Raw genomic sequence first — 26,037 nt, forward strand, 5'->3', positions numbered from 1 at the left:
GGCACACAGTGACAATTTAATGCACAATCAAGTAACTATGTAACCTTCAGTAACATAGCTATAAAAATTTGACTTTTTAATCTAACGCCTTGAAATTGGCCCTGTGTCACTTTAAGAAGCTCCTGCTCTTTCTGCAGCGTTTTTACCTTTGCAATTTCATTGAGAAGAAAGTCTCATAATGAGTTCAGCAAGTGTCTGCTAATTGCTGCTGGCGAGTCCGAAGATGCTGAGTGAAGCTTCGACCTCGAAGGCGGAGCTAGGTCCACCCAGGCGTTTTGCACAGCTGAATGGTTGCCATGGAGACTAAGGGATACCTCAAACATCCCTGGAAGAAACTAAGTAACACTCCAGGCATATTTTTGATGAAGGAATAACATTATAACATGATGTAAAGCTCAAGAAAGTCATTTTTACATAACACTGCCCCTTTAACTCTATCTCCGGTGTCACAGCAGACCGCTGCTGCCTTCCTCCGGCACAAAGACGATCTCGGCTGGTAAAATATTGCCCCGAAGTCCGACTCAGCCTGCACAAATCAGACCTCGGCGATCTCTCACAGAGCAGCTTATGCTGCCACAAAACCCCGGCTGCGCCAGGCTGATGGGAGACCTCTCCTATCCCGGTTGTCTTTAAGTATATTTCTCCCTAAGCACCGTCTCCTCAGCTCTACTGCAGCCACTCAACCGTAGCTTGATTCATGGGCCTGCTCTTTTGTTCTCTAAAGATGATATAAAGAGCGTTTTATCATCAGCATAAAAGCTAAATCATTCCGGTGCCCTCTCCACAGAAGCAATTAGCTGGGCTTTTTTTTTTTTCCATAATCAAAAGTCTTAAAAAGGCTTTTTTTTGTTTTAAATTATTATTACCAATCCACAGAGGAGGCTTGAATTTGCTTGACTGATAAAAAAGCGTCACAGCATTCCAGAGGAAAGCTCGAGCGGGGAGCCTGTAAATGCACGGCGGCCTGATAAAGCGAAAGGTGGCGTCACACGTCTATTTATTGGTGCGTGTCGCGGTCGTGAGCTGACAGGCAGCCGGAGGGAAAGAGGGGCCTGATGGGTATTATGCAAATGAGGCCAGCTGTTTGCTGCATTGGCACACTGCTCATAACTCTCTTCTAGTTGTGCTGGAAGTAAGAAAATATTTTATTTCCCTCGTCAACACCTCGCCGAACCCTTTGCTTTATTTCCTCAGAGAAGGCGTTCCTGTTTATGCTGCAGCTCTATGTACATTTCTGGCAGCTTTTTACTCTCACAGCTCTACGTATGAGGAAGTATTTACAGATTTCTTCTTCTTCTGCTTGTTTGAGATAATGCAGCAAATCTTAATATCAGTCTAAATTAACCTAAGAAAGTACAAAATACAGTTTTCAAGTGAAGACTTCATTTATTAAAGGGAAAAAAGATAATTCAAATGAGGGGAGGGCATTTATCATTTATTGTGATAATTTTTGTTTTATCATGATAAAAATTTTTGATTTATCATTGTCAAATAAATTCAATTAGTAACGTCTAAAATCCCTCCCAAAAAACTGTCTGGATTGTTGAGATTGTACGGAGCTAAATTGAGGCCCTAAAGTTTTACCAAAAGAAAAAAAGAACCTGAAAAAAATTTAGAGACTTGGAAAAAAAAAAAAAAAAAAAAATTGAAACAGAAAAAGAAATCGACACCGACAGTTTCAAATTTACTGTTTTTTCTAGGCGGGGTGGGGGGTGGGGGTGTTCCACTGACAGCATCAATAAATGTAATTACATCTGAAAATCTAATTAAATGCAGCTACTGTGAGCAGCTAACATCTTTATGCGACTGATGTCCAAAAGAAGGGCAGTACTTATGTTTGTCCAGTGAGGTTACCTAGAAAAGAAGAAATTTATAGCTCTTGTTGTCACTTTTATTGTTATCACAATACAATAATAATGTAAAATATTGTGATAAAACTTTAAGTCAACATCATCCAGCCCAAGTCCAAGCAAGCCTGGTTCTAAATTAAAACATGATTACATCCTTGTTAAGTAATGATGAGTTCAGTTTCACTAGCTACACCGCTAATATGAAGAAATCACTTAAATAAGAACTGTCTGACTTCATGAAGTAGACTAAAAGATTTATATCGACAGAAACTCAACAACGGATAAGAAACAGAGTCGCTGACATCCGTGGAAAGGATCGCTCAGAAAGTCCTTCCTATGGCTTTGGGACAAAACTGGGCCGCAATGAAAGCTATTATCTGTTAAACATGGAACTTTCCTGAAGTGGTCGGTCTATATGGTCCATAAGAATAAATCCAAGAGACCATCGACAGCAGGGGGCCAAACAAGAACACTGAAACACTCTCTTCTCTCAGTGAAGGTAAACCCTTTAGCTGAAGGGAGCGGATTTTACAGATACAACTGTAAATTTCTCATTTCTGAACGTATGCATCAATATTTCATATTTTCATCCAAAAATAATACCTGATCTACTGAAATAAAAACGTCATACACACACATCAATGAATCAGTACAAATTAGTTAATCGTCACATTCCTATTCACCACTTCCTAGAGGCACGAAACAAAAAGCGGCATGGAAATGAGAAAAATCTGACTACAAATTTAGGAAACTCTTTCTTTTATTACTTACTAAATACCTTTTGATGACTTAAATGATAAAATGCTTTAGAGGCGTCAATATATTTAGAAGAATTCAGATGAGGCAACTAAAGGAGCTCTATCTCACTTTTTGTTTTACCTAAATTGATAGATTTACTAATTAACCAGCAAATATCAGCTTGTTATATTTGTGTCAAACTACAAAAAAAAAAAAAAATACTAAACAGCACAATGTCTACAAGAAGCACTTAAAAACTAATAGCAAATTTAGCAGGTGTCTAATCTGTATTTTTGCTTTAATTTTTGTGTAGCATTGTGATTGTTGCGTTTCTCCTTCAAATAACAGCAGTTATGTGAAAGTGTTTTTACAGTTTTACCGTTACGTTGCTTAGGAAAATACAACGAAACTGGAAAGATGAGAATCTCAAACCAACATTTGTCTCGTTGCAACACAGTTAGCTCAATCGAAAAGGCTAACCAGGAAAAGGCTAGTAGCCTAACACCTACTAGCATGTGAGAAAAAAAAAACAATAGAGTGGGTTTTATTTAATAATGTTACTGATGTTGTACAGTTGTAACTAACTGTTTGTCAGGACACTATTGTAAAAGAAATCTTTGATAGCAAGGAGTTTTGTCCTGGTTGACGGAGGTGTTAGCATATTAGCAACCTCGTCGTTCTCAGGAAGTGGCTAAGTTTCTTCCTTTGAAAAAGCAGAGCATTGTGGTTTAGTTACTGAACACAGATCTGGATTGATAAAAACCATAATGGTCAGAAAGTTTTGCGGCTTCAGAACGTCGCCTCGATTTAGCAAGGTGGCTAATGACTGCTTAGGTAGGCAGAAGAGTTAGCCACAAGCTAAAATGCTTGGCCTTGGGGCTAATCGTTGTCATAACTGCCTGCTTTGAGCCGCAGCAGAAGGATTTAAGTGGAGTGACTTGACAAGAATTTGCCAATAAATCAGCGCAGCTGTTGCTGAAATGAACGAGCTGAGCAGCATCAGAGATGCTTAATGCAGCGCATAAATCTGAGAGTGAGCAGATTGCATCATTTGCCACCGTTAGGTGATCCAATAGCATGTTTTGTCTCAGGCGTCTGAGGCAGGCTCACCAATGCCACTAATATAACTCGGGAACTAAACATAAGAGCTTAAGCGCATATAAAACTACAAAATATATAATGTCCTCTTATTTTTGACTATTCTAAAGAAATAATGCTTTGTAACACTGGTTTCCTTGTCTGTTGCTCAGGACCAAGTCCTTCAGATTATAGATGTTTCTCTGCTACAAACTCAACCGTTTCCTGTTTTGGTCTGATGAACTTGCGCTGCAAAAACAGGAGATCTCAGCAAGTATTTTTGATCTAGTTTCTAGTGCACATATCTTAGTTTACTTGAAGTAAGACAAAATTCACTTACAAGTAACTTTTCAGCCATAAAACAAGGAGCTGGTTTTATGTAAATCATTTCTAAATGATAAAAAAGTTCTAACAAGGCAGAGAAAGATAAACAGCGATGGCAGTTCTTCATTTAATAGAAATGAATTGATCGTGAAATACTCATCAAGAAACTCGAGCGCTATGGTCTAAGAGGAGCAGTTTTGCACTGGATGAAAAGTTATATCAGCAACAGGCAACAATTTGTGCAATTGAGTGATTTCCAGTCCTCATGCCTGGACATTGTTTATGGTGTTCCCAAAGGCTCAGTATTGGGACCAAAGTTGTTTATCTTATACATTAATGATATATGAAAGGTTTCCAAAACACTTAATTTTGTCTTATTTGCAGATGATACAAACATTTTTTTGTACAGGTGAAAATTTACGGCAGCTTTTGATAGAAATGAATTTAGAGTTATGTAAATTGAAAAAGTGGTTTGATATTAACAAATTATCACTAAATTTAGATAAAACCAAGTTTATGTTATTCAGGAATTGTAAAAGGCATAGTGATTTACAAATGATAATTGATAATGTGACCGTGGAGAGAGTGACTGAAATTCGGTTTTTGGGAGTATTGATTCATAATAAGATCTGTTGGAAACCTCATATTAAATGTGTTCAATCTAAAATAGAAGTATTGCGGTTCTCTCTAATGCTAGAAAATTTCTAAACTCCTCTGCCCTTCATGTTCTTCACTGTTCACTTATTTTGCCATATCTAAGTTACTGTGTGGAAGTTTGGGCCAACACTTACAAAACTTCACTTCAACCATTATGCACATTACAGAAAAGAGCCATTCGAATTTTTCACAAAGTTGATTTTTATTGTCATACCAACAATTTATCTATAGATTCTTATTTCCTGAAACTCCCAGATTTGGTAGAGTTTCAAACTCCACTGTTTATGTATAAAGTTAGAAACAAACTATTACCAGAAAATATTTTAAAAATATTTACTGATAGAGTGGGGGGACATGACTATAGAAAAAACCTCAACTTCAGAACTTTATATGTTCGAGCAACAATGAAAAGAATGGGCATTTCTGTCATTGGAGTGAAGATCTGGAATAAACTGAAGCAAAGTCCAAACATGAGATATTTTAAGAAAAGACTCAAAATAGTTACTATTCAAAAGTATAAGGACGAATATGGCTGGGAATTACAGCACTGTGGATGACCTGGGCAATTGGGTCCAGGTTTGTGTGAGTAAATATGTGTGTGTAAAGAGGTACAGTATATATTATTTATGTATTTATGCAGGTAGATACATATGTATATATACTGTAGGTGTGTATGTATTACTTTAATCTGGTTCAGGAAATATTATTATAGTTATTATTATTATTATTATTGTTGTTTTATTTATTTATTTGAAAAGGATACTGGAAACAGGAAGACTATTTACGCTATGAATTAATGAATGGAAAAGGGTTATGATTATATAAGTTAAACTCCATCATACTCACAGATTTGTCAGACTCACAGTCACCGAATAAGTGGTGTATTTACATGTATGTGAGCAGGTAGATGTGATAGTAAGGTATTGTATTTACACTTACAAACATAAAAGTCTTTATTATTATGTTTTGTTGGTGAAATGTCTGTATGAAATAAATTATCATCAAATGTATTCATAACATGACATTTTTTCCATGAAAAAAAATCTGCCAATGCAAATAGCACTTTGTCACCAATACTAAGACATTACTGTCTTAAAACTAGTTCCTATATCTGAAAAGTTCCTTGTAAGTTAGTTTTCTCTTATTTCTTATTTGTACTAAGACATTTGCACTAGAAACTAGACCAAAAATACTTGCTAAAATTGTTTGGGATTTTGCATTGTAGCAAAAATCATTTAGACAGTCTAAATGCTGGAATAATAACAGAAGGGTTCTATTTTGTTTTTTCTTTAAATAAAAAAAATGCCCATAATTCTGCCCTTTGAGATACAGCATTAGGAGAAACACACATGTAGAAATCTTAAAGCGACATCTCAGGGCAGAGCAGCCAGGAAGTTGAAGCTTGGACACAAAATGATCTTCCAACTGGACGCAACCAAAACCCTCAAGGAACAAAGTCGATCTCAGTTCCATATAAAACCAGTCAGCAGATCTGAAGAGGTGCAAGATATAAACCGAAGTCAGTTATCAGGAAGAACTATTTTGATCAAGTCTTAACATTTAAAAGATATAATAGTAAATACTACGTTGCTGCAGGTAAACTCTTGAAATTGCCAGAATGATCAAAAGTTCTCTCAAATAATTCTCAAATCAATTTGTAAATCAAAATATTTTTGACATTTTGACCTAAAACATGAGATGGATTAATCTGATTTAAAGTCTGACTGTGAGTCTATTCATAAGGCGTAAATATCTGGTTTCGACTGTAAATAACTGTAAATAATGGTAGGCTAATTTTTTTAAAGGTAAAGAAGCCAAAGTATCCTGGGAAGTTCGCCTCCCGCCCGGCTTTCTTCATAGCCTGACATCTGGTGTTATTAATGTGTGTATTACTGCTTTCCTTTCATCCAGCCAGTGGGCTATATAAAGGCTGAATCTTTTCATTCAAAAAGGCATACATGAATGCTTTCTCTGAGAGCAGAGATGATTTGGTTAGCGCTCCCCTCCCAGTGATTACTGACTGAAGGTCTTAGTCTAGCCTGCTTCTTATTTACCGCTACATTAGTGGGGAGGCGCCGCGTGTCCCCGCGCCGCGCGGCTGACGGAAAACACCGGCGCACGCCTCCAAATCAGTGTGAAATTACATCAGCCCCATACTTTGAACTACATGTAAATGAAACTTGTCACGGGCACTGTTGGAAATGTCACCCGTCACCTCCATGTAAACCTTCTTGCTAGACTGCTGGCAGGGTTTAACAAATGCACGTGAACATCCGGTCGACTGGAGTGTTGCTTACCTGGATGGGAACGCAGCGAACAGCGCGAGCTGCCGAACGCTTTGATGAAAGCTCTGATGTCAGAGGGGGGAGTTACTGGTGTTTCGTTTTTATTTTTCAGACGTTGCGTTTCTGAGTTATGTGTTAAACGTCTTCTATTAGAAAGGAGTTTAACGCCAGTTTGTATTTTCGCGACAGTTCACGTTTCTCCCGTCTGACCAGTCACATTAGCTGGGTTTCCATTGCAAATGTGCGCAAATCTAAAGTTGAAAGAAACACAATTTCACAACCGCTGTTTTTCGATTAAACATACAGAGGAATTAAAATCACACGTGAATAAGCTTCTTCGCGTGATACGTGACAAGAAAAACTCATGATAGCGACGGATGCAAACACTTCGATGAGATATATTCATGACTCAGCCGTGGCGCTGGTTAGCGCTATCCTCAACCGCCTCAAGCTACAGGACACAATGAAGATGTCGGTGCTAGGCCTGTCACAAGAATCAATAAATCAATTAATCGCATGATAAATCAAAACAAGTTCAATCATTTTAATTTGCATGATTTATCGTTTTTCTCTTTCTACCAAAAACTGGATGACAAACAACTTCAGTTTGGTGCTTTGGCCTCAACCAGCTGTCTTTTTTTTTGAAGGGCAGTTTTGTCTACAAAGACTCCATAATTCATCTTATTTGTTTGTTGCTTATTTTGCATATTTGAAATGTCTTCCAGTTCCAGCGTTAAATGTTCATTACAATTTAAAGTTTATTCATCTTTGAGAATGTGTTCTTGCATCATTATGCCTTTACCGTTATAATGCTTGAAAATTGTCTCAAAGCCACAATAATATCATTTATCGCAATAACTTCTGGAACAATTTATCGCCCAGTAAAATTTGTTATCGTGGCCGGCCTAATTGGTGCCCGACTCAGAAAAGTAAGGCGAGAAAACATATACAAGACTAATGTGCTAGTCTTAAGAATTTAAGACATTTTACGGCCTTAATTTTAGATAAATTTAAGACTTTTTAAAGATGCGGGACATCCTGAATTCACTCAACTCCATTGGATTTCAGCTTATTGTTTCCTTTATATTACATTCAGTCAGACTGGTTCAGCTAGAAAGTGAAAGCATCGGGTGTTTCACACCGTAAAAGTGGAGGTGTTATGTTTTAGTCTAATATGCAACATTTAGTTGCTTGCTTGTTAATGTTCTGGAGCTACAGTGGACATCACCGCATTAGAACAGCTGCAGCTGGAGAAAAATCCTTCACTCAACAGATATGTATGTTTGAGCGTGCGTGTGTGTGTGTGTGTGTGCGTTTCCATCCTCATTGAAGAGAATTCAAGGCTACTGTAACCGTTAGGAAACAATCAATACTGTTATCAGTCTGCTTTCCCTTCTCGCTCTATCACATACACACTCTCCCATACACTCAGGAATAAAGGTCCCCGATCAATAAACCTATGGCGCTAAGAGAAAGCTTCCACAGCAGTTTAAAGCCTTATTGCACACGCTCGGTCACGCAAAAACACACCGACAGCACACTCAACAGCAGAACTGCGAGGCACATATCGAGTGTTTTAAACCCATTTGTAGCACCTGACTCAATTAGAAAACATTACACAGAACATCGGAGCGTCTGGGACTCTTAGGACGACCAGAGGTACAAGCGAGTCTCTAGCTTAATCCTCGCATCTTTAATAAGGCACATTTGAGGGGTTTTTCTGTTATTTTTATTTCTTTTTGTCACTCATCAGTGTTACAGAACACCAAACAAATCTTAAAACCAGACAGAGAGAACCTGAGTAAATACAAAAAAGCTTTAGTTGAATTATGTTTTCAATAATTGAAAAAACGCTCAGAACCATCCTGGGTCCCTATGAAGTTATTAACCTATTGACTGGCTGTGTCTTCTTTGGTTGTTTTTGTTTGCATTTGATTAATGCAACATTAATCAATATATTTTATGTATATTTGATGATTATTCTTGATTTATATTATGGTATTTGACAAAATGTAACATTTATTGCTTGTTTCATAACTGGTTACTGTATTACGTTTATATCTTACTATGTAAAGCCCTTTGAACTGCCTTGTTGCTGACTCATTTATCATTAGCTGCATAACTGTTGACATTCAGACACAAAGAGGAGATGTTGAGCACAGTTTGTATAAGGCCATACCGCAGTCAGTATCTCATTTGGATCCAGTCTTGGACTAGGCCACTTTGAAAGTTTCTTTTGGTATATGTTTGGAGTCATTCAGTTCAAGAATTTCTGATGTGCTTTGCATCATTATTCGGCTCCAGAATCCAAAGGCACTCCAGCTTAATGTTTGAAAGGCTTTTATTTGTTTAAATAAAATATTGTCACACGGACATTGCTATGTTGTTTACGTTGCAATGCATTATGGGAAAATGACTTAAACTAGGAGCAGTAGTTTCTGCGCAATAAGTAACGTTCAGCAATTTTAGCCTGAACTAGAGCGGTTTAAGTGAACTCTGGTGTGTGAACGTCAAGCAAGCCGAAGACCGCTCCAAAACCAGGAAGCAGACTATAGCGCAGGGCATTCTGGGTAAATACAACCAAAACAAACATGCGAGTTTAGCGCTAGCAGGGAAAAAAAATCCTGCAACAGCTAACATCTGACAGCACTCCATTTTTATTTACATCTGATGAAGAAGGGAACTGCGTTCAGTGTTTTTTTTGTGTCGTTTCCTTCAGTAGTTCTTGGTGCAGCGCCACCACAGGCGAGGAGGGGAACAGATTTTTCAAAGCATTAGGTTTTTTTGACAGCGCTGTGTGAAAGCCAGCCACACCAGGTGAAAATGTAACAAACATGGCTTTTTTGAAACAGAGTCTACCGAACTATCAGGTGTGAAACCTACCTTAGTCTAATATTAAAATGTCCCTAACTGTCTGAACATTTAAATCACCTCTTTATATTTCACTTCTGCTTACAGAGACGACGCATGAAGCAGAAGCAATTGAAGTGTCCCATCTGTTTCTGGTTCACAAAGCCCTGCGACATGCTGCTCTTTTGCTATTTAAGCTGCAGAGCGCATCCAGGAACTCATCTAACTAGAACAAATACAGCCGTGATAAGGTGCCGTAATCAGCCAGTCATTGTCAGGTGAGTCTCTCTTCCTCATCTCCTTCCCTTCACCTTCAGTGCAAATCGAGTCCAACACCTTCCCTCCCAGAAGCTTTCGACGCCACAAAGCCTCCAAAAACACTTGTGGCCATGAAAGTTAACTATATTTCAATTCCTCTCGTCTTCCTCCGCTGTTTGTCCTTCCATCTCCCTCTTAGTGCCATATGCTCCGAGCTCCAGCTCAGGCTCATTTACAGCGCTGCACACACACACACACACACACACACACAGATCTGTCCTATCAAAGCATAGGAACAGCTGGCTTTCTCGATATGGATGGCTGCTCGCCTGTCAACTAGTCTCACGCAGCACACACACACACACGCACACACACACGCACACACGCATACAGGCGCATCATCATCATCAAAACCCTGCTGCTGCAAGAGGGGAAGAAAGAAAGACAGAAAGAAAGAGAGAGAGAGAGAAAGAGATGCAGAGATGGACAGACAATACGTGGGGGTGGGGGGTGTGAGTCTAAAAAAATGCAAACATCACAGGACTTGTGACATCAGAAGCAGGCTGACAGCATGTGTCACTGTTAACCAGCTAAAGCAGATGCTCATGAATAATTGAAGGGGTTAAATTAGGAGGAGTCTGTTCCTGCACTATGAAAATGTCTGAATTACGGTGTTTGTTTTTTTAAAGTCTTTAATTTGAATTTATAATTGGGTGTCAAATGATGAACAGATTATAAATTAGCACTAAGATGTGAAGGTGAATGACATATTTGTAAACTTGCTAATAATTTGTTTACATCCAGGCAAAGTGGGTCTTGGTTGGTTGTTTAAGATGCTCGATCACGGAGTTCTGTGTTCTCTAACTGATCCATTAAATAAAAATCAAATCTGAAGAGAAACAGACTCTTTCTTTTTTTCTTTTTTTTCTTGTTCTGTGGTTCTGGCACTAACCTTTTTCAGCGGTGCAAACCTTTAACTAATGAGTGGTCGATTGGCAGATCTGTGTGTTGTACATCAGTGGAGCGGCTTTAGCAGAAGCTACTGAGGTCAGGTTGTTTAAATTCTCACTCAACCTACGAATCTGGTGCCTGTACCACGGCACTAGCTGTGTCCCACTACAAATGTCCACTGACAAGACTTTGTCAGTGCTGTGGCAGTGTGAAAAACTCCCCCACAATTTCACAATTGCAGTGTTTCCATTAAAACAAGAAACGCAATTAAAATCACACGTGAATAAGTTTGTTCCTCCGGTAAGTCCTTAAAAAAAACTCATCCTCCATCTACTTCCTGTCTGTCGAATTCTTCTTTGTGGTTTGTGCCAGTGGTAACGTTTGGTTGTAGAGAAAATGGAGTTTCCATTGAAGTTTTGCAAAAAAAACCAAAACATTTTGATATGGCTCAAAAAATCCCCATCTCATCCTAGTGCCTACAAAATTGCAGTTTTTCCAGAAAGACTATTTATTTTTGAAATGTCAAATTGTCCAATTACATGGTCAATGGAAACACAGCTAATAGAAATCAGCCGAAAGCCGAATGGAAAGATCAACCCAAAGTGTAACTGACCCTCAAATCAACTTTATTTTGCTGATAAACTGTCTAAATAGGTTCTCTATGATATTATCTTTATTTTTTTTCTGACATTTTTGTGCAAATTTGTTTACTTTTGCTTCATTTTACCTAAAGCCAACTCAGTGCTGACCCCTTTGGTGAAACGGTGGTTAGGCAGTTCAATTCGATCTATTTCACATGGCACTGCTTGTCATCGTGTTCAAGTATAAAACCACCTCTCTTAGACGAGCTGCTGAAGCAAACAATCCACACACACACCCTCACTAATAAACACGGCTTCATTAGGGCTTTGAGTTGTGCAGCGGCGCTCACAACTCCATATTGCACAGTCTGGTTGGCCAAAGATAGCAAATTGTTTTTTTAGGCTGTAGGTCGTATGCAAAAGGTTTTCGTCATTGCGCTTAAAGAGAAGTCTTAAAGTCTGCAAATGCACATATAATGTATATATATTGCATATTGTAAAGAGAGCCTTGAGAGCAGCTGGGGATAGCATTATTGAAGGATGGTCAGGCAAGTAGCTGAGGGGGCGGCATATTTGGTGAGTACTGACAGAATTATTGCCTTCCTACTGGAAGTAATGTTTCTAGACTTGGAGCCACATTTGAACGGTTATGGAGTTGGACTGCAGAGCAGTAGTCGTGTAGCTCCAGAGTGAAGGGGCTTTAAATTTCATCCTCATTTCAGAGCACAGACTGTACCTGTCATCAGACCTCTGCCTGAAGTATTCTGGTATGTGGGGCGTTTAGCTTGCTCTGAGGTCTGTTTTAGCAGGAATGGTGCTGTAGATAGTTTCACCTCAATAGCACTCACTCGGCATTACGGCGCAGCGTCAACTTCTCAATTAAAAATGACTGATGTGCTACGAAGGCGAGGATGTGTTGACAGAAAAGCGAAAGGCGTAATGTAGAAAAATGGTAACACGATCTAATAAATCATGATGCCAATTTGTGTCGCGCCTTTATGTTAAGGAAAGCCGGTTGACCCTCTTGATTCAAGAGAAAACTCTGGCTTTTAAGAAAAAGGCTGCTAGTATCAGAGAAGACTGATTTTAATGTTGACCTTGTTTGATAGCTGTTTTGCTGTTTGTAATTTCAGTACTGAAAATTACACTTGCCTAATTAGTTTTAAAAAATATGCTCTTCTAAAGTAGAGTTGATCAAGTATTTCCAGACTTTTGTAAGACTATTTTTCTTCTGCTACTTGTTCACTTGTACCTGCCCAATGCGTCTCACTTATGGCTTCAGGCATAAAAAGACTAAACAACATTTTTGAATTGGCTCTTAAGTCACCTAGTTTATAGCAGAAACACTGGCTTGATTTAGTACCATGTATCTGTAGAAAACTTTTCAGGTCTCACATAAATTTGTTTCACTTGGCCTGTCAAATATTTTAAGGATGTACAATGAGATTTGCCCAGTCTGGAAGGATCTCTTTGGGAATCACTTCTTGTTTTTTTTCTCAGTGGGACTATGTCAATGTTGCATGTGCAACTAAAGTAATGGGAAAACCTTATCCTGGTGCAACAGGTTGCCAAGAGCAAAAGATTCCAAAGACCCTCTAAAGAGTTGTAGGCATGGAACCTATTGATTTTTGAGTTAATCTATAGTTGATTGATCTTATCGATTGATCGATAAGCGGCCATTTTCTTAAAAGCCAGAGTTTTCTCTTGAATCAAGAGGGTCAACTGGCTTTCCTTAAAATAAAGGCGCAACACAAATTGGCATCATGATTTTTTTTTTATTACAATTTTTCTACATTACGCCCTTCGCTTTTCTGTCAACACATCCTCGCCTTTGTAGCAAGTCAGTCATTTTTAATTGAGAAGTTGACGCTGCGCCGTAATGCCGAGTGAGTGCTATTAAGGTGAAACTTCAGCAGCTTCTCAAGTGTTTACATTTCAAAACAGAACCACATAAAAGTCATTTTATATCCCACTCCGGACTCTGTTAGGATCGTTTGTTTTTCCTGTTCTAGTATGGCCCCGCCACCTTTGTTTCTGTATCTACTGGCCATCCTTAAGCCAAACTACAACACTAAAAGAAGGTGTAAGCTGACGTTATTGGTTAACCGATTGGAACTCATTTTCATCTAAAGAACAATTAGATTAGATAGTTCTAAACAAAGCTAACAGAACAGTAGACAGACAAAAATAGAAAGCTAACCAACGATCAACTATCAATCTCAAAGCTGTCCTGTAAACTCATTAAAGCCCACAGGTTGCATAGTGAATGCCCTGTAACATGCTCTGTTGAAGCTTCTGGGTGATTGGCATGTCAATTCAGTCAGGGGCTTCAGTTTTGTTCTGTCCTACTGTTTTACTGACAGATTATTTATATTGTAATAAAAAATAAATACTAAATAGGATTACCAGCGGACCAGAGAGGCCGCTGGTTTTACTTCGTTCTTCAAAGTAAAGGTTTTTTATTTGCTTTTCCAATTAAAAAAAAAGAAAAAAAGATGATTTTCTCGACTCAGTCTACAGACTCTTTCAAAGTTGATGCATCAACAGTAACCAACTCCAAATTCTTACCTCTCCCGTGTGGCTGAGGTTCAGTTTTGGCAGCTTGTTCTTCGCGTTTCCAGACGTTCCTCCAAAAGATTGGCTGCTGCTAAACCCCTCTGTTGCCACCGGAGGGGGCTTAAGCTGCGGGGAGTCACTCGGCGCCTGGTCCTGGCCGTCCATTGGTCGAACGTACGCCGTGGGCTTCTGCTGGATAGCGATCGGCTTCCCCGAGAGGCAGCCGGGTGGGAAAGTGGGCGTGGTCAGACCAGACGTGGGGGTGGTCAGACCGGGCGTGGGGGTGGTCAGAACAGAGGTGGAAGCCAGCGGGGAGGAGGACAAGGAAAGGTGAGAAGTTGTTTCATTTTCGAACGGGGAGGTTTTGAAAGATCCGACATTTTCCACGCTGGAGGAAGACTTAAAGTGGCAACCGTCTACCGTGGAGGACCGAAAGTTGCCGCCATCTGTAAGAGAGAGAAGAAAAAGAAATCACCTGAGAACAATAAACCCTACCAACAGCTCATCGTCAGAGATCAGTAAGATCAGTACAGCCAATCAAATTGAAAAGAATTAAGATGTTTTCAGGTTTCAAAATCAACCTTATTATCTGGTTATGTAATAAATGCTAATTTTAATTATTTTTACCAAGAAGGTCTGAAACATTGGAACCCTTCAAAATTTTACTACAATTATTTAATCAGCCTTCATGACTCAGGAAAGAATAAAAAAAACCCAACAAATTATGAATTTTGATATAAAATGTTTTGTATTTTACACCTTTAATCAGAGACATCTGTAAAAGCTTTTCTTGATTTGAGAAAGGCAGCGTTGCCTTTCTCAAAGAGTTAATTAATAAAACAACAAAACTTCCTGATTTGGGCTGAAATGATTTAATCGATTTCATAAGATAACGTTGGCTTCAAAAAAAGACTGAACAAGATTGTAGCAATATCTTTAGAGAAACTAAGCACTCATGTTTTTTTTAAACAAATACAAAAAGGTTTTACAAATACGTTTGCTTTTAAGAATACGTAATCGCTGTAGAACATTTCCGTTCAGGTTTTAGTACTTCATACGTCGCGATTTCTATTTGTTGAATTCTATAGTAAAAATGGGCTTTCTGTATTTTCCATATTTCAGATTTCGAACTACCTTTGATTAAGTGTATCAGAAAGTACAAAACATGAAACAGACCTTAAGTTTAGAGGAGTTTTCACACCTGATAGTCGGTCAGACTACAACATTGGTTATCTTTTCAGCTGATGCTAAAAAACAAACCAGTTTTGAAAAACCCGTTCCCCTCCTCGCCTGGGGTGGCGCTGCACCAAGAACCACTGAACTGCAGAACCAATAAGAAGACACTGAGCGCAACTTTCACCCTCACAAAATGTAAATAAGAAGGGTGTGACGTCAAATTTTAACAGTTGTAGGATTTCTCTTTAGGCGTTGGTAAAAGACCGTGAACAATTAGCTTTAAACTCACGTTTGTTTAGGTTGTATTTACCCAGAATGCCCTCTGGTCTAGTCCACATCCTGCTTTTGGAGCGGTCTCCGTTTCGCTTGGTACATTTTAACTGAACAGAGACTCAGGTTTTTAGAGAGATGAATTTTGTGGTCCTCTTGCACATTCACATCTTCCTAAACGAACCGGATTTCTAGGCAAATGAACTAGAGTCTGACTGAAGCGGACCAGACAGAGCTGCATGATCAACCCTTAGGATGCAAGAGGAAGCTCCGACCCAACTTTAATTTTGTTAATGGCCACAGGCTTTGACACTGTTCCGGTCTGCTTGTCCGCAAGGCCCAAGAGCCTCGTGTTCATGAACGTACCAAGGTATGTCCATATGGTAAAGGACTCACATGCCAATGGCAACAGGATAGCACACCTGAATTATTATGATGTTTAATATGGAAAACTTTTATGCAGTAAGGGACACATCTACAGTATCTTTCAATGTTTATATCTTCACAACGCTGATACAAGCCAACAGTCCATTAATTTCTGCGGTATAAAACCATCCGATATTAAATGTAGACATAAACCATAAAACTGAAATACTCTTGAATTCAACAGAATCAGAGTAGCAATTCCTTTTGAGGCACGTTGGGTAACAATTACCTGGTAGGGAATGGCTTTTGGACGAATGCCTTCTGGAAGAGGACGAGGAAGAGGATGAAGACGAGGAAGAAGGGCTTGATTCCTCTTTCAGACCCAGTTCATCTTTGAGAGAGCTGAACAGCTCTTCGTGCCTTTGCAGCTGCTGCTCCTCTAAAAGAGCCATTTTGCCCCGGCTGGCCGCCGCGGCCGCAGGGATCTGCCCCTGTCCGTTTTGTCCCGGCGCCCCTGACCCTACCACCAGGCCCGTCGCTTGACCTCCCTTCGACCACTCCATGGTGTTCCTCGACTTCTTCACGTTCTGGTGCGGGGCCGCCGGCGCGTTCGACAACGACGTGACAACGGCGGGCGGCTGCATGGAGGCCGACGACAGTGCGCCGCTTCCCGTCCTCTTTTCCCCGCTTCCCTCTGCTCCTCCTCCTCCTCCACCGCCCGCTGCTCCTCTCCAGGCCTCGTTGAACAGCTGGGACTCTGTGGCCGATCTGTCGGCGGCGGAGGAGCCCGCCACTTGCTGCTGGTTAGTGCTCGTAGCGCTGCCTTTGGGGATTCCCACCAAGTGGCTCTGGTTGGAGTGGCTGGTTAGCAGGTCTTTCATTTCTTCATAGGAGCCCAGGGTGTTCTGGACTCGGTTGGCCAATGCATCGCCCTTATTAGTCTGACAGGGAAGGGAAAAAAAAGGAAGAGGGAAAAAGAACAGAGGGAGGGAGGAGAAAAAGGACATTAATTAAGTCTTCCATTTCTCCTTTTTACCAGACTTGATGAACAGCCCTCTCTACGCATCTGGAAAGGAATAGTGAGAGATAGATAGGGTGACCACTGACCAGCCTTCAAGGGGAGATGATTAATTAAATAATGTCACCTTTAAGAGGCCCCATCCCAGGAAGAAGCTGTGAAATTAATGGGGCAGGAGTCATTATTACCCTGACCCCACATTCTCAGCCAATCACTGTTTGGAGGACAGTTCTTCACTTATATGTCATCCTAAAGCAGCCTACCTGCTATCGGAAATGCTGAGAGGTGCCCAAGAATAGCCTAACAGCTCATTTAGTGTCAGTGAAAGAAAGAAGAAAATCAGCACTAGGGCAGTTCTTCTTCTTGGGCCAAAAAAAGAGGAAAATAAAGTCCCAGAACTGGTAACTGTGTGCAAAAACTGTTTGTATTGTATGGTTTGCTTTTTAAAAAAAAATTTTTTAGTTGAAACATCTAATTACTATACCAAGACTTAAGGATTACCATACCACGTGGTATAAATACGAGGTCACACAGAAAACCATTTCTTTTAATCGCAAGCCACTTTTGAGGAAACCAAGATAAATTGTTAAATTTTATTGGTAGAGAACTGTTGCAAGTAATCACCAAGTCTCCATGGTAAGGAAAGAAAAAGGCTTCAACACCTTACCGTCACAATGTGGAGCTTGGTTTACTTTACTGGGACTTTAATGGGATCTGTGAGCTTCAGTCAGATGAGACTGGGGGCAGTTATTGTAACGTTTACCGTTATAGAGAGAACTTTTTTTTTTTAATCATGATTGGAATTATGATACAACATAGCACCAATAAACTTTAATAGTTGATGTATACAAACATAAAACATGATAAATTGATGGGTTTGAAAAATTTTTGTCCAAAGTTGGGTCCATGAAAGCATATTGATTTTAGTTGGTATTTTTAGCATGTTCTATATTTGGCATTTCAGGAATACCAGATGAAGAAGATGGTTGCCCACTTGTGGCAGGGTATAACAATGTTTTTACTAATATGACTACACTCTAAAGGTGCAGTATCATGTGTTTTCCAGGCACACATTACATAATACACAACCTTGTGATCACATTGTGCAATTTTATAGCACAACCAAGTAACTATGCCACCTAAAGTTGTTATAAAAATGCTGCATTTATCAAATGTAACACCTTGAAATTGGGCCTCTGTTTCTTTAAGAAGCTCCTGCTCTTTCTGAAACGCCGCCTTCAGGAAGTCATCACAACATGGCTCCTCTATTAACGCTTTAACAAAGTTTTAACCATAGCTCTGATGTGCATCTTCCGTAAATGCATCTTGATCGTTTTCTTTCGTTCGTTAATTTGCTAATATCAAGTGTTTGCTGATTGCTGCTGGTTAGTCTGAGTGGGGAGTGATGGGCCGGGCTGCTCTGTGAGGTGGAAACCGGGAAACTGAGATTCCAAGGAGGAGATTTATCCTCGAAGGCGGAGCTAGGTCCACCCAGGCGTTTTGCACAGCTGAATGGTTGCCATGGAGCTTATAGGATTTGTCAAACATGCCTGATTGATTTTACGTAACGCTGCCCCTTTGATGTATTTGAATAGGTTTTCTGGAAATTAAAAGGTAAGATTGAAGCAAGTCCAATACAGGAACAATTTCTGTAAAGACTTTTTTTTTAAAACACATCTTTACCAGAGGAAGCAATAAATATATATATAACGTTTTCAGCCTGAACAACGAGCCGTAAAGCCGACAACATTCATCAGCCGGGTCTGAATTATGCGAGATCTACTGCAAACCGACGCACGGCTGACATTTCATCGTGAATTACACACAAACGTGGAACAATGGGACCAGTGAGCAAGATCAATGTGAAATGCCGCCCAGTAGTTTCATTGCACATCTGATTACCAATCTGGTCAATAGAGTTTCCCAGTCATAAGGCCGAGGTTGCCGACAGCCCAATTACCACGGCGCTCACAGGGACGCGGCGGTGTCAAGTCACAGCAAAGCTGGTAAGAAGAAGTCAAATTGTATTTATTTTGAGAATTAAAGAGAGGAGGAAGCCGTAAGAAGATTAATAAATTTAAAATTGAATTTAAATCATCTGTTTAGATCTCCGAGGCGAGAGAAGAAGGGGACAATTAAAGACTGATATGTTGATGGTTGTTTTTCCTCGAGGTGAGCGTTTGAGCGTGCGGCTTTGTTGTTCCAATGCAAACGGTTTCAGTCAATAACCAAATAATAGAGTAATAACATGCAATGATCCATGGAGAGGGCTCATTGCTGAGGAGGGAATTCTAAGTATGTGTGTGTTACAGCAAACACTTCACGACATTACGAATGATCATAACACCATGGCACTATTGGCTGTAATAGAGGGCCATTTAAGCTGCGTTTCACGGCGATCACAAGTTTCTGGGTTCTGTTTCCACCAAGCAATTGTTCTGACATGAGTTTTATGAGCCAGGTGGAGCTGAAATCACAAAGTGTTCTTGTTTTAACATGCCTCGGCGGAAAACGAGCGGATCTGCACGGAGCAACAGAGAGAGAGAGAGAGAGAGAAAGCCACGGTAACGACGCTCGCACTGCGCCGCTAGCCCGCGTGTTTGGCAGGCCTTTTTTTTTTGTATTTGTTCTGTTTGTAAAAATGAGACGTTTTGCACATTAGCACATAACTGAGGATAATGGGGACGTCTGTAATAGTTTGATAACGGTAATGGTTTGGTGAACAGCCAAAGTAATGGACATATTGGACTTTGTCGTGATGGTGCTGTGAGATGGGGGGGGAGTGTAATCATGCGCATTTGGATTTATTTTGTTTGCACCACGACGACCAATCTTCACCAATACTGGCAGATTAAGGGGGTAAAACCAATTTAGCCTAGTGAACTGACCGTGCCACTTTCTTACAACACTGTAAATACAGTGGAAAGAAAACAAATCAAGAACCAAGCAAGGTTATTATAGCAAACTAAAACTAACAAAATAGCAAATTCTGAAATTTGAGAAAACATCTTCGCTAACTGGAATAAATAAAAAGGGTAATTAATGGAGGGAAACTATAACCAACAAATTTTCCACTTTTCTTGGCTCTGACTGGTGACCCGCAAGGTCCAAACTCAAAAAACACCCTGAGGGAAGCTGACCTTCTTGCCCTCGTCACGTTGAATGGAAATGGTGTCAAATGTTTGTTGTTTGTGTAGCAACAAAACTGTTCCGTTATAATCTTTCAAATTTTACAAAAGAAAAAAGTTTCCAGAGGTCCCCAGAAATTAGCAGCGAGCAGAAAATCTGGTTTGTGCAGCTAAACCGTTTAGAGCACAGTTGATTGATACCAAATTTGTTTGATTTTGTAAGAGTGTGAGGGGGGAGAAGGGGGTTGTTTTGACCTTCGATGACCTCTGGAAACATTTGGAATAATATCTTTAAAAAGATAGCGCCACAAATGAAAGTTTTTGCTGCACAAACGTGTGACATCAATTTTGTTTGATTTGAAGAAGAAACTTGAACTGGCACTGGCCACAACACTCTTCAGTTAGGAAGTTGTTACTGTGAGAAGACAACCAAAAACGGTCTATTTGTGAGATTTCTGAAAGCGACGTCGCAGAAGCTAAACATACTGTAAGTTGTTTAAAAGAAAATGACATTTTTTGCTTACACACAGTCGACCCATTTTATCTGTTTGCTTTTCAACCTCAGCCAGCCATTATAGGCGCTGGATTCGGAAGTGTAGGACGTCTTTTGGGAATTTCAGAGTTATTTTCTGTCATCTCCAGGTCAGCTCTCATAGACAGCTGAGGTCTGAAGGCTGCTAGTTGCTAGTGCTACCAACAGTGCTAACTGCTAAAGCTAGTAAAACAGTGCGTCATTCATTGTGACATCGCCTCTACTCCTAATAAAGTAATTGATAGTGGGAAAAATATTTGCTATTTAATATTTTTATAGTGCAGCTAGGACAGAGAGATTGCAAATGGCAAAAACTCAGATGAGCAGGTCAATAATTATTTTTACCTTTCTTTACCTGAAACATAAAGGCCATAAATATCCTTCTTAAAAAAGGTACCACAAGGTAGAAGGAGTGAAATATTCCCAAACAGACTTCAAGATAACTAATCAAGAAGGCGGAACGGCAACAAACATCATTAATCTGTCCCATCAAGTCTTTCCTTTGCATCGTTTCGCCTCTAATAAAACAAGAAAAACCTCCAAACGCGCAAATAAACGAAAGAAAGAAAACGATCAAGACGCATTTACGGACGACGCACATCAGAACTGACGGAAAAGCATTCAAATAATCCTAACAGAAGTCGCTGCTGCGCGCACACACCCGCACAAACGCTACACACCGTGGAGAGCCCAAGTTAGCTGTGAATAAATTAGCCCATCTCGTCTCCATCTCAGGCTCATGAATAAAAGATCTGGTGGCTGAAGAGGAACAGAAAACACATTTACAGAGAGGTAAAATGGAAAACAGAGGGGAGGGAGAGGATGAATACTTATGTATGACTTCAGTGTGTGTGTGGGTGTGTTCAAGAGTGTGTGAATAGATCATCCCAAATAGCTGCTAACAGCATAACGCTCCTTAACAGGATTAGAAGAGGGATTAGCTAATAGCTGACAGAGAGAATGAACGTTGGGAGAGAGAGGAGAAGAAAAAGACAGAAGTGACGGACACATGATTAAAAAACAAAAACAACAACAAAAAACTAAAAACAGAAAGCAGAGGTCATCCGGGCTCCACAAATCCAATATCCGATACCTAAAAGGAGCTGATATGAAAGAAGAGATCGGACTTTAAACGCAGAGCCGGGGGGGGGAATTGCTCGGGAACAGGCTGTGGCAAAAAAACCAGCGAATTGATCAAACAAAGTGAGCATAAGAAAATAAAAATAAAAAATGACATTTCTGTGTGGTGTGATAAATAAATCAGCAGAAGAAAACAGCGAGCAGCGAGGTGTAAACTGGAGGAATGTGCGGACATTTCTTCAAACAGTTGAAAAAGAGCAGGCGTATTAAACGAGTAAACAAGTTGTCCCCTATGAATGATGCAGTGACCCATTCCCTTTTATCAGAATTATTTTCTTTTCAATTACAGCTTCCCTGTTCAGCTAATGACTGTAATTAATGAGGAACCTAAAAACCTCTGTGCAGCAGCGTATTACCAGGGAACTGCCTCTTCGCTGAGTAATAAGGCTTCCCGCAAATTAGATCTAATGCCAAAATTCAGGGCTTTGGTATTTAGGCTTAGTGTTGCTAAGAGCTAAAAGTTACCATGTTATAAATCCAATCCCCCCCAGGTAATTACAGCATTAGTGTATATTTTTACAAAAATCTGAATTATAAGTATCTTTTGACATCAGTAATGCTGTTAAAAAGCACCGTGATGTATCTTTTATTCACATCCCCATGATGGAATTAGTTGTTCAAAGACAGCAAACATTTCTTCATGCCAGAAAAAGACAGACTGGTCCATCATTAGCAGCAGATTTGGTTGAGAGAAAAACAAAGAAGATCTTTTAGTCAGAAAACTTATTCAAAAGTCCATAGAAGGAGATGAAGGAGTAGGAAAATGGCGGCGGCTACCTCTTCCTCACTGTCACTGGATAGGAGTTGAATATCTTGGCGTACATAACCTGACCATGTTTCCATTTGAAGTATCGGATTAGGAAACGTAGATGGAAAATTCCATCAAATTCAAACGTTTTTACGACAGCTCGAGGTGGTAAGAGTTAACTGGAGGTTAGGAGTGCATTTATGAAACTAACTAAAGCATGCTGAAATTATAGATGTAATATCCTCTATTTTCATGTTCATAAATCTATTTATTAGCCTTTTGAGCTGATGTGAAATTGACTCCCGACCCCTCACACAAGCAGTTCATGTCAGCTGTCGGAAAATTTCGGTACTCTCTAATCCTCCTTGTGGCATTTACGCTAAAATGGCGGCACCAAAAGTGGGGAGGAAACGCCACAGTGAGTTGGTTGTTCACAATACAATACTTCAACCTTTTTGAATTCTGCACCCCAAAATTAACCAAGATGTTAAAAAAAACTGGAACTGTGACAATAACTAATCAAAAGTAAACTGAAACTGAATATATAACTTTTAAAAACTATCAAATACACACCAGACAGAAGCTTAAAACTAACTGAATTAGACAAAAAGTCACAACAAAATAAAACTGAACTACAATGAAAACCCAAAACTATTATAACCCTGGTTCTACAGTGAACAGGACGCAGCATCGCCAAAGCTGGTTGCCATGACAGAACAATGACATCTTGACCCAGAAGTTTCCCTCAGCGTGTGGCCCATGCCAGTTTTCAACCTCTACTTCTTGTTTAGTACAGCCATGCGTGACATCAACATCTGAAATTACACAATTACGCCTGACTGATTCGCTCCAAACCAGCAGACGGGAACCCCCCAATTTGTATTTCCTTTTTTTTTTTTGCCGACATTTTAAACGTTAGCTCAAAATTAGCATGACAACCGGATGGAAACGTAGCCTACCTGTGTACAAACGACTTGAATTCATTTTATTTGTAGACGCTAGCATGCAGCAGTGGTACCTCGCCACCCTCGCACCGACCAGGCCACACACACACACAACCCTCCTCTCTCCTCGTACGCACAGATCTTAACCTCACGTCTTTACTGTTAATTGGCTTAGAAACGATCACCAGGAGTGTGGAGGCCCCTAAAATGGGATTCATTATCAGAAGAGCAACCTCTCATTTGCTTCTACTGACCTCCGAGCCCCGAGGAGCATCTCGGTAAGAAAGCCTCTCATCCTGTGTGTTTGGACACAGCAGGTCAGCGCAAATTCTGTCAAGACTCAAAGCTGCTCTGGTCTAACCAAGTGTTGAAGCTCCTGGTGGAAGCTAATGAGAGTTAACAAGCCAAAATCAATTTTACACAGAGGGGCTGCACAGTGCCCGAGGACTTCATGCATGTCTGGTTTACATTTTGCTAAAGAAAGGGAAGAGAAAAAAAAAAGGTATCTGAAAATAATAAGTATACAACTGTGTGTACAACTGTTTCAGATTTTAGCCTCAGGGAAAAAAGAGGATGAGAAACAGTCACATTATCCGCTTCCCCATCCACCGAACGACATTAAACAATACAGAAGACTCGCATTATTGTTTGTCACCCGTAATAAGTCCTTTCGAATGATAATTTACAGCAGGCAGAGTAGCTTTATATTAGCCTAAATCACAGAGCCGCGTTCTTGGAGGAGACCAGCCTGTCCTAATTGATTAAGGTGTTGTAAACTTGGTCTCTTTCCCCTAAATTCAATTCTGGAGTCAGGTATGTTCAGCTCTTCTCCAGCAGAGATAAATCAGCAGCATAAACCTGTCTCCCCGACAGCAGTAAGAGAGCATCACATGTGGGAAAAGCAGCTCTCTGTCATACGGCTCAGGAAGGCTGGAAACATGGATGAGGAAGACTTATGGCGGTTAGCTTGTTGCCCCGTCTTAGCTTTAGGCTCCCTGTCGTTCCCTACATTTAAACAGATACACACTAGTTCTTCAAAATGACAGAGACACATATTATTTCAGAACACGTTTTACTTTTGAAGTTTCATTTAGGTGACTATTATTTTAAAAAAATTACCATTATAATGTAATGTGTAGCTAGCCACGTGACGGAGGCTAGCAAGTCAGCGTACAGATACCGTTAGCTCAACTACGTGGAAGCAAAACGACCCACATTTCTCACAAACCTGAATGATGAGTTTCATTTGGAGTCAGAGAGCCAATCGGGGATTGAAGCTACACCCGAGATGTTGTGATGCTAGCTGTTGCTAGCAATAAGCTACAAGCCAATGACAATGCATTTCTTTCCACTTTATGTGTTTAAAGTCTAAGGCAACATGCTAACTAATACAGTTGTGTGTGTCTGTGGCTTAATGATAAACCACAGATAAAGGTTTCTTCCTGCTACGTTTCCTTTGCTTTGCATGTGAAGCAAGTGTGCAGACCATTGAACTGATACTTTATTCAGGCTAATTTTGATTCGGTCTCCTTCAGTCAACACCCCCATCAATCGCAGTGAGTTTGGTTCCCCTCACATAAGTTCAGACGACCTACAGCTCTGGAGAACATGAAGAGCCTCTGCACTGAGCTCCTGGTTATTCCACCAAATATTGATTCCTGAACTCTACCTGAGTTAAAACGTCAGTGTTGTTGTTTCTAAATAAATATGAACTTGTTTTCTTTGCATTATTTGAGGTCTGAAAGCTCTGCATATTTTTTTTTTGTTGCTATTTTGATCATTTATCATTTTCTGCAAATAAACACAAGCTTTTTGCTTTGAATCTCGGAGACATGGTCTCACAATGTTCATTTTACTCTAACATACTGTATATCTATAAAAAGTAAAATCAGAGAAACTGATCATTTTGGTTTCTTCATTTTTTCCAGAGTTGTGTAGTAAGATTTTCATTTGAAAAGGAATAAAAATATGAAATTATTTTTTAAAAAAAACAACATATCAGTTAGAAACACAAAACAAACAAAAAAAATTCTGCTTCAAAAGTTGAAAATCTTTGACTTTTGAAACTCTGAAATCTCCCATTTCTTTCCAAAAAAGTTTGAGTTTGTGTATAAATGTACTTCTTTTTATCCTTTCTTTTTATAACAACCCTAATGCGTCATTATATTTAACCCTCTAGCACCAAATGCATAAATTTTTATTCGATCATTTCTCTAACAAAGGATTTAGTCAAAAATATGCTATATTGAGTAAACATGTTGCCTTTAAACCATTAATATACTCTTTAAAAGTGATCAATGCATTTTAAGTATCACACAATGTTGTCACAAAACAGGTCATGTTGGTCATGATGACTAAATGAGTGCACAAGCCTGATGTATTAATTATGATACAAGCAAATTTAGAAAACAAGGCAATGAGTTTGAAGTGGTTTCCTCTGTATAAAAAAAACAAAACACAAAAATTATAATTATGTTTATGTCATCAGACTTTAAAATGTTAAACGAGAAGACTGCCAGCTGAAATTAAATCGAAGCGTGCTTCAAGAACGCCGCGTCTGCATTTATCAGATTTTTTATGAGTTGGTG

General features: G+C 39.6%; 1 protein-coding gene across 2 annotated transcripts in view; it reads right to left on the reverse strand.

Annotated features, from left to right (window-relative positions):
• The window catches only part of aff2 (AF4/FMR2 family, member 2), a 199,815-nt gene that overhangs the window by 105,190 nt on the left and 68,588 nt on the right, over positions 1-26,037 (reverse strand). For both annotated transcript variants that reach the window (XM_032554938.1, XM_032554937.1), the window contains exons 3-4: positions 16,229-16,880; positions 14,140-14,573 (exon numbers count right to left, since the gene is read on the reverse strand). In XM_032554938.1, the coding sequence (XP_032410829.1) occupies positions 14,140-14,573; positions 16,229-16,880 (1,086 nt within the window). The remainder of the gene's footprint in view (positions 1-14,139; positions 14,574-16,228; positions 16,881-26,037) is intronic.

Source organism: Xiphophorus hellerii, chromosome 23 (assembly GCF_003331165.1).
Source record: "Xiphophorus hellerii strain 12219 chromosome 23, Xiphophorus_hellerii-4.1, whole genome shotgun sequence".
NCBI classification, from domain to species: Eukaryota; Metazoa; Chordata; class Actinopteri; order Cyprinodontiformes; family Poeciliidae; genus Xiphophorus; species Xiphophorus hellerii.